Source organism: Amphiura filiformis, chromosome 1 (genome assembly GCF_039555335.1).
Source record: "Amphiura filiformis chromosome 1, Afil_fr2py, whole genome shotgun sequence".
NCBI lineage: Eukaryota > Metazoa > Echinodermata > Ophiuroidea > Amphilepidida > Amphiuridae > Amphiura > Amphiura filiformis.
Window position 1 is genome coordinate 67,512,971 of NC_092628.1, and position 9,767 is coordinate 67,522,737.

A 9,767-nucleotide genomic window follows, 5' to 3' on the forward strand; every position below is an offset into this window, starting at 1 on the left:
ATATGTTAGTAATTGTAGTGACTGACAACCTCTGGCTGCCTTAGTCCTCAGATGAATGAGAGAGTGATGACAGCTCTACAATGGGCAAACTTACTTCTGTAAGACAAAGAAATTACACCCTTTATTGTAAAGATATTAAAATAGGTGGGTCTATGGGTGGGTTTTTTGTTTCTGCTTTCATGTTTAACACAACCAGCATGAGTGTACACGCATGAGAAGTGCCATGATGTTCTTAGTGTTCACGTTATACAAGAGTAGACAAGTCCGGTTGATATGTTAACAAGCAATTCAATTATTTTCTTGGGGATGGTTAACTTTGGATTACTCCACCGTGGGATCACCCCTTATTTTAAAGGGTTAGAGTTAGGTTTAAGGGTAGAAATGAGAATTAAGGATGCAGTTCAGGTTAAGGTTATCTTGCATTATTTGATAAGGTGTTGATTTTTGTTTTCTTTCCTCTGTGTGTGTAAGGGGGTTTGTTGGGGGTGTGTGTGTGTGGGGGGGTGTACATGTATGAATGTGTGGGGTGTTTTGTAAGGTCTCCTTAGAAAAAGACAAACAACTCTTCTTTTTTAATTTGCAAGTTGTTCCATACTTGTTTTCTATCAATCTAAACAGAAATATATATTCAGCCAAGGTTGAGGTTTTGCTGATGTTTCTGAAGTGATGATGGTGTTTATGGTGTGATTCGTAACCAACATGGTTTCTTTCCAGGATCTGTGGTGGGATGAAGTTGTGAACTTTAAAACCAAGATGTAGAAATGCTCTCTCATCATGTCATATAAATTGAAACATACACTTAATGACAGCGTACATTTCCACTGTTATTGTGGCGATCACCTCTAGCATTCAGAGAAATTACACCAAGTGTTTATTTTATCTACTTCCCTGTTGCTAGATTTCCTGTTATGTGTGTAAGCCTGTGGCTGTACTAACTTGTGGGTCAAGCACAGTTCAATTGCTACAACAACAAGTCTTCTTACATTCGTCTTACTCAATCTTTTTCTTGTCTAGCATGTTCAAGACACAGACAGATGAATCACATTGTCTAGCATGAATTTGTAGAAAAGTTGACTGTATGATGGTAAAGGAGGCCTTAAAACATAAAAAATGTAGATATGAAAACAGAAGGTATAATAGGTTAGATGAGGTATCAACAATAATTATGCACATGAAAAACAAAATCATACTGGTTGCTCCTTGAAGGTGTTTGCTTGACCCATATATTCAAGAAGATGTTGAGAACACCTATTTTATTGATGTAGCACAAAAGTGAACTAAAATGAGGGCAAATTTGTATCAAGAACAGACATTGTAATAACAAACATAAGTGGTGGATGATGCATGATTCAGTATTAAGCAAACAACTTGTTTTTTATTTAGCAGTCATCATTAATTATCCACATTACTTTATTATCTTCTTCTGTTTGCTGTACAGTAAAACCTTGGCACAATATATGTAAATGCCATTATACTTGTGCCAATTTCACCTTTAAGTCGCTGACTCCCTATACCATTTATAATAAACAAAAATCACTATACCATTGTAATACACAGTTTAGATGGTCAACTTGAAAACTAAGCAGGTTGAGGGGCATTGTTTCTTTTACCTGCCCTTTGTATATGTATACAAAGTATGTGTATATTACACAAACTTACACAACATTTGTATCCACAGCATACTTTTGTTTAGTTCTTACATCCCTTCTCAGAGCCATCAGTAAGCAAGAGACAGTCTACTTACACCAAATCTTCACAATATACCAAGCTCTTTTCAGAGCCACTGGTATTCAAGGGGCAGTCTACATGCATTACCCTAAATAGCTTTTATTCCATGTCTGTTGTCTAGACTATTCATCACCAAAGCATATATCATAAAATGTTAGCAAGAGAATAATAAACTTTTTTCACAATCATGCCCATTCAGTTATTTGAACAGAGAACAGACAGTTTGTTCTTAATTTGAATCAATATTATATTGTACATTTGTCAAGTTGCAATTTGTTTAATCATGAAAATGTGATATGGGTTTATTTTATTCATAACAATATGTCTGTCCTGTACGTTTGACATCTACTTGGAGAAAGTTAAAAATAGACTTGTGTTTAATAGAGGAGTCATTCACATCAAATCAAATCAAAGCAAATTAATGGAATGGTTAAATCAGAGAAAATGTATTCATCATGTCAAATCATCCATGATATTAACTCTCTGCTGTCCTTATACATTAAAATGAAAAGAATATGATATTAAAATAACTAAAAATAAGTTCAAATTTTAATCAAAATTATGTAAAATAAAAGTCTTTCATCTGCTATTGCATTAGGCTTGCATGCATACGTACAGCAGTACATATGTACAGCTGAAGCCCCCTGCACTTTGTTAAAAATCATGTAAAATCAGCCATTTTTTGGCGATTTTAGCCATTAAGTCCCCCGCATAACTCTGAAAGCCCTTCTGAGCCCTCCGCAGGAACAGATCCTGGACCCGCCGGTGTACACTGAAATTTGAGGTGAATAGCAAATACAGGGTATATATGTTGTTTTTAATGTATTTATGGATTTCAAAATATGATAATGAATGATAATATAAAACTATAATCATTTTTGGAGGGTAATCATCTGCTTGAAATGCAAAGGTTAATGAGTTCTGAAGCTAAGTCCAATATTCTATGTAGGACAGTAATGTCAATGACCAAGAAGACATTGACATTATCTTTGCTACATAAAATGACATGCATGCTGTCAGGACAGTCTGTGCAGATAACATGAGCTGTGTTCACACATGATGTCTGAGTCTGGTAGTTTGGAAAACCTGGAGTTTACATTATCAAGTTTGTTAAAAGAGTTTGTAACTGTGTTATTCACAGTAAAGACTTGCTGTTTACTGCCGTGGATGCTAAACCTATCAGTTTGGAAATCCTGAGAGTTTGTCATAAGGACATTAGCTTTGTTCAGAGAAAATACTGGACCTCCATATTTTGAATGAGATATGAGATTGTTTCTTTCAATTTTCTAGCATTTAATTAGAGCCTTGTGAGATATTAAGACTAGTGCTAGCTTAAGTCTAGTGACTAGGGCACAAACCACAGCACAAACCCTTTGATCGCTGAAGTCCTGTGACTACCCCATCCTAATGATCATGTTGCAAGTCTTCTAATTAGTTGAGTTGAGTCCATTAAGTACATCTCCAAGAGTGTTGGTTATTTGAGGACTGTTCATACATAATATTTTCTTATCAGCGTTTCAACCATTCAAAGTTTACTGCTCATCTGAGCCTGAATATCATTTCCTGTGGCCTCTCAACTCCTTTGCCTGAAGTTGACTTTCTGTGTTAGCAAAACACAGCACTGTTGACAACTGAAAAGTAGTCTTTTTTGTGTGATTTACTTTTCGTGCTACAATAATTCCATACATTTTAACATGTTTCAGTATTTGCTATGTCTTTAAGTTTGCCAAGTAGCCATACACATAAACAAAACACTTTCCCACACATGTAATTTGTATAAAGCTTCAAAGAATATAATGTGAAAATTATTGTAGCGCAAAAGTTTCTACTTTTACGGTTAAATGTGCCATATGGCGCATCAAGGAATAACAATGATGGTGTAGTTCAACATGTCTCTTCATTTGTTTGCATCAATTCAATGAAAGCTAAACTTGAAATAACACATACTTAAAATTCTGAATAAAATTACAATTCTGAAAAAACAAACCAGTACTTGTTATAAAATGAGTTACTTTCACTGACAATTAATTAAGTGAAATATGTTGGTCTGTCATTAATATACAATGGCAATTTGATCGAATTGGAGTATCTTGCACAAAGTCACAAGATTAAAATGCTTACATAAATAAACTATCTTACAGTGGTTTCTACGATATTTGATAAATCTGTTCTGTGTGTGTTGTTCATCTGTATATTTGTCTGTTCTTCCCTTGGTGTGGTTTTCTTGTTGCATCTGAATTCATCATTCAACAATGACATGGTTTATGCAAGATAAGGTGCATATCTACAGCAATGCATTGTCCTGCCAGGTTTTTTCGCTTCGCTATCCACTGCATGATGAACAATTGATTTGTTTACTCAATGGGAGTTGAACCTGGAACAGATAGAAATTGATTGTTGCCTGTCATTTGAATAAAATTGCATGCCCTAATTTTACCTTTAAAACATTTTCTGATACCATAATTCTGCAGTCCATTGGGGGGTTCAAAGAGTTCAAACATATGTTGCTATGGCCTTGTTTGGCAAATTTGTTCAACTAAAAAGGTTAATAGCCTTTCGCAACACCTACAATTATAATGTCATTCATTCATTCATTCATTCATTCATTCATTTTATTTGGATGCGAAGCAGGCAACTACAAAGTTTCTCATGTACTACTATTTGAAGTCCCAAAGTGGTAATGGCATCTGATAGTAAAAAGTTGTCAAAGTCCACCAGCCGTTTTTGCACATAAGACAAGTAGGATGTTCTTTGCCTTCCAGGTCTTCTTTTACTATGCAATGGGGTGTAGAGAGCATATCTTCAGTATAGTTCATCTTCCTGCATCCTCAGGATAGATGTCCCAGGAATCGTAGTTGTTGTGACTTGACAGAGTTGATAAGATTGTAATGTACATTGTAGCATCTATCAAAGGCATACATATTGCCCGGTCCTGGATCAAACTTCTCGTCTAAAATGACGGGCAGACAGGTGGCTAGCTAATTAATACTGACCTGGAACCTCTTTATACAGCAGAGGCAAAGATTTCATTAAATGTACCATACTTCTATCTTTATATGATGTACATAGGAATACACAGAGTATATACAGACATTTAATATTGAAGTGTTGAACTTATTTCTTTTGTCATAGAATTTAAGTGGAGTGACTGTTCTTAAGGTAGGTATTTGTTCAAGGCATGCAGCAGTGGAATGGGACTCCACCATGAGTGATTTCTCATTATAATAATAACATAACACATTAAGGTATTGGCCTCTGATGCATGGCTTTGGATATGAAAACTGAATGCATATGAAATGAATTTTCTAAAACACATGGAATAAATTGGATTTCTTTTTTGTTATCAACTTGCAGGTCCTACAGGAGTAACCTCACCCAATGACAGAAGTCCTCATTCACCCGACCATTCCACAGGAGGGATGAGTAGCCGAGATCCAACACCACCCCCATCACCACCACCCCAGGTCCCACCAAGAAGAGCCCATAGTAATGGGCCAGTACAGAGAGTACCCAGCAACGCATCTGATCAACCTCAACCTCAACCTATTACTAGATCTCCTGCAACCCAACGAAGTAGATTAGTGCCAGGTGAGTTCAAATATAGGAGCTTACCAATGAGGTCACTCTGCTATCACAGGAAGGATGAGACCCATACCAACGTTTTCACCACCATCACCCCAGGTTCCACATAGAATAAACCACAGTAACGTGGCAGTTCTAAAGAGTACCATATTAAACCTACTTTAACATCCTAGGGTTAAGGCCATCAATTTCAGGAGTGCTTTTAAGTTATGAAATGAAAGTTACAAATGGAATTAATATACATAATTCAAAATACAGTGTATGAAGTCATCATCATATCATAAAGGTTTACTTTTATTCTGACACTTGACACATTCTACATAGAATAGTCTGGTACAGAGAGTGTACCAAACAAATGCATCTGATCTAGCAATTCCAATGGATCTTCTGAAAACTCCAGTGACATGTGATTTTATAACATGGAAGCTTTGGTTATGATGCACACTCCCTTCTTGCAGTGCCATCCCTTGTTCCCATTGAAGAGTATATGGTAGTAGTCTTTAACAGCATTATGGAGGAGCCTCGTACCATTGCATATTATCCCATTCTTCTAAAGGCTGGATTATTTCAGAGATTCATTATTCTGAAAAATATCACTGAATTAGTTGTTTGTTTTGCTTTCTTTCAGATGGTTCCAGCCATCCTACAAACAACAATCCTGACAGCAGTAGCCCTAATGCTGACCACCCTCTGTCAGATTACCCATGGTTCCATGGGACATTATCAAGAATTGATGCAGCTCAGTTGGTCCTTCAAGGAGGTGGTCCAAGACATGGTGTATTCCTAGTCCGGCAAAGTGAAACCCGTAGAGGAGAGTGTGTGTTGACATTTAACTTTCATGGCAGACCTAAGGTAGGAATACCGCCTAATTTACAAATTCTTTATTGGTTACAATCTGAAGAAATATTTATTTATCCCAAGGAGATTAGACAGATCCGGACTATGCCATGTTTGCATGTTACTCATGGAGAGTAATGTATAATGAAAGACAGAGATAAAAAGACTAGTTTGTGTCTGAAATTCTGACAACTAGACAGAAAATGCAGTACTGCGCAGGATGGCAACCAATCACAGCGCGGCTTTGCCCTGACATCGGATGCCAACTAGTCTTTTTATCTCTGTCTTTCATTATAGTGTACCTCCAGAATATTTCAACATGTGGCCATTATACATATATAGTTTTTTTTTTCGCATTCTGTGTGTAACACAAATTAAGTGCTTCATGCATAAACCATGCGTTATGAAGACTGGTTATCGCTTGGATTTGGCCTCTAACCCCATACATCAGAACCAGGGTTTTCTTAAATGCTCAAATAACACAAATATATGTGCTCATGCATGATACCCCTTCAAGTCCAAAATTTTGAAAACGTATGTGTTGAAATATTTCATGATTTGATGTAGAAAGACCTGATACTTTCATCTGGGATTGCTCCCCCCCCCCACACACTTTTTAGATTCTTTAGCACACTGTGCATACTTTCAAATATGTTCAAGTTGTTTGTAGATATTTTGACAATCCTTTGTTTTAATCATTTCCACAGCACCTGCGGTTAACACTTGACACAGATGGTAGATGTAAAGTTACACACATGTGGTTTGAAAGCATATTTGATATGCTAGAACATTTCCGATCGCACCCCATCCCTCTTGACAGTAGGGACGGTGCCACACAGCCGGATGTCACACTAACTGAATATGTCCCAAATGCGCAGTCGGTCAGCACACCAAGTACGCCGCTGACCCCACAGAGTCCAGAAGAGATGAATCAAAACATGGATCCACTCATGACTGGAGCTGAATTTGAAACCGCTGGAGGTGGTGAATTTCCATTGACCATAAATGGGGCAGCACCACCACAAGGTCACTCATCATTAGATGGACAAGGAGGACCAACGAGAGGATCCAGTCGGGCTGTGCGGAACCAGTATTCTTTTGTATAAGTGCAAAATACTTTGTAAAAGTGGGCATTTGAGACATACACTTGATTCAAAATTGATGAGTCTCTTTAAAAAGGGATAACAGATTGTTTATATATATATGAATTTGATAATGAAGAAGATTGAAAAACAAGTGTTATGAAAATGTACCATTTGTACTTTATTTTCATATAAAGTTCTGTATTAAAATACCTTCAAGAAGCATCACGCTCAAAAGAGCCACATATGATTACAAAACAATTGACCGAACAAAGTATTTCTTCTTGTAATATGCAGAGATTAATTGTAAAGATAAATAGATGTCATGTTATTTTTATACTCATTATACTTAGTGATGATGAAATACATTGTGTACAAACAAAGAGTGGTGCATTGAATTGAATGTAAGAATCCTGTCCATAACTATGCATGCTGTTATCAACCAGGTCTATCTGGTTTGACTTGATTCACAAAGATGTGTCTTAGTGCTTTGTGACATCTCACTTAATCTTGGATATTGCAACACATGGCTTATCATAAGACCAATCTTACTTATAGCGGGGAATTGTCACAAACTTTTACTTTTCACACTTAATTTAAAACCCCTTATAGCTTCTAAAAATATTTTTGACAAATGTTTGTGTAGCTGTTTAAACCGCAAATTAGGGAAATGCACAAACTGTCCAAAACATTTAAAATCTTTAAAAGAATTGATAGCACTTAGGTATCTGGCTATACAGTATATACCAGGATCTATCTTATTGTACAATAACATCACCTAATTATATTGGTATACAAGGTGTCTCATAATGATAAGTACCATTAGTATTATATGCCACAACTGTTCAAAGATGTGCTGATATCAGTACAACTAAAAGATTATTGACTTCAGTTTTGAAATAAACTGGATCTTGCGGTGCAAGTTGAGAAAAAAATCTTGTTATCTTCATCATTTTTAAGTTAAACTTCAAAATACCATGAGAGTGTCACAGTGGATGTATACTTGTGGATGTGTACTTATCATTTTGGAACACCCTATATTTTTGATGTCTAAGACGAGTCTTATCATGTTCACACTCTTAAGTAAATATTTTACTTCATACAAATGATTCAACCAGAAAAGTATAAAAAGTATAATGTATGCAGAACACTGTCCACAGGTGCTTAATTAATTCAGGACTATTGGTCAGCAATTTTATTATTAACTTTATTGAAATAGAAATTGAAAGAAATGAAAATCTTAGTGTGTCAAACTGTTAGGATTTTTTGTATACCACTCTAGCTACCAAAGTTTTTATCAGTAATTTTTGTTTTGAATTTCATATCACCCTGAATGAATATTTTATGCCCACCATGAAGGTGTATTTGTAATATGTCACATTGTGGAGTCTTGGTTGGATGGTGCTCAGACAAATTACAAGTAAAGCAAAGTCTTACAGGATTAAGCTATTTTTAATCTAGAGAGGTAATACAGGAAGGGGGCAAGGGAATGGTTTATTAGAGTAACCAGACAGTACCTCTTTAACAGGATGAATCACCGTTGCAACTGAAACATTTAGTCTTTAGCAGGAATATGATAATTTAGATCACTTCAATCTGCTGGCAATGCCCTTTTGCACCATGTCATATCTGTGCAAGAGGTTAGCTCCCTCCACTTGGATTGTCCCTCACTCACATTGATTTTAAACAAAGATGGAACATAATTTAAGGTAATATCATCACCACTCTGCTTTAGACAACAGTTTCAGTCACAACCTTGGTTCATTCTGTAAAATGTATACACGTACATACGAGGGGGTATCCAAAAGTTTTTGACATCACCAAGAAGCGAAGGAGCTATATCGATGAAATTTTGTCAGTGCAATTACTGGTCCTTCTCTACATTATGGTCCAAAAATGGTCTCATAAGTATGTTTACTTTTTTTACAGGTGGCGCTAGATGGGCAGTAGGAGCATAACCTGTAAAATGGTGAAAATTGAGGCACGCATAGCGTGATTAAGTTCCTGCATTTGAAGGGTTAGGCCTATAATGCTCAGAAAATCTATGATGAAATGAAAGCTATCTCCGGTGATGATTGCTCATCATATGGCACACTGTTGCTTTTTGTAAAAGGAATTTCCAAACTGGCCACATGTCCCTCACAGATGAGCCAAGAAGTGGACGCCCATCACTTTCGGATGATGCGCCACAGTGAAGAAATTCAAGAAAGTGGAGGATCTTATCATGAAAAGGTTATGCGCCTACATCTAGCGCCACCTGTAAAGAAAGTAAACATACTTATGAGACCATTTTTGGACCATAATGTAGAGAAGGACCAGTAATTACACTGACAAAATTTCATCGATATAGCTCCTTCGCTTCTGGGTGATGTCAAAAACTTTTGGATACCCCTTCGTATGTCTGGTTGCTCCGCTGAGGAAGAACCAAAGAGTATCAACTCCGCCATGCTTGTGTATCTCTCATGAAGGGTAAATAGTGTACTGCTGGATAATTTTGCTAAACGCCCAGCAAACTTTGATTCACTGAGTGAGTTGTTG

At 36.5% G+C, this 9,767-nt stretch overlaps 1 protein-coding gene across 1 annotated transcript in view; it reads left to right on the top strand.

The window, feature by feature from the left end:
- Positions 1–9,211, top strand: part of LOC140151641 (uncharacterized) — a 57,654-nt gene extending 48,443 nt beyond the window's left edge. Inside the window, 3 exon segments of the mRNA XM_072173988.1 lie at positions 5,083–5,316; positions 5,939–6,162; positions 6,855–9,211. Of these exon segments, the coding sequence (XP_072030089.1) occupies positions 5,083–5,316; positions 5,939–6,162; positions 6,855–7,253 (857 nt within the window). The 3' untranslated portion in view covers positions 7,254–9,211.
- The last annotated feature ends 556 nt before the right edge of the window (positions 9,212–9,767 follow it).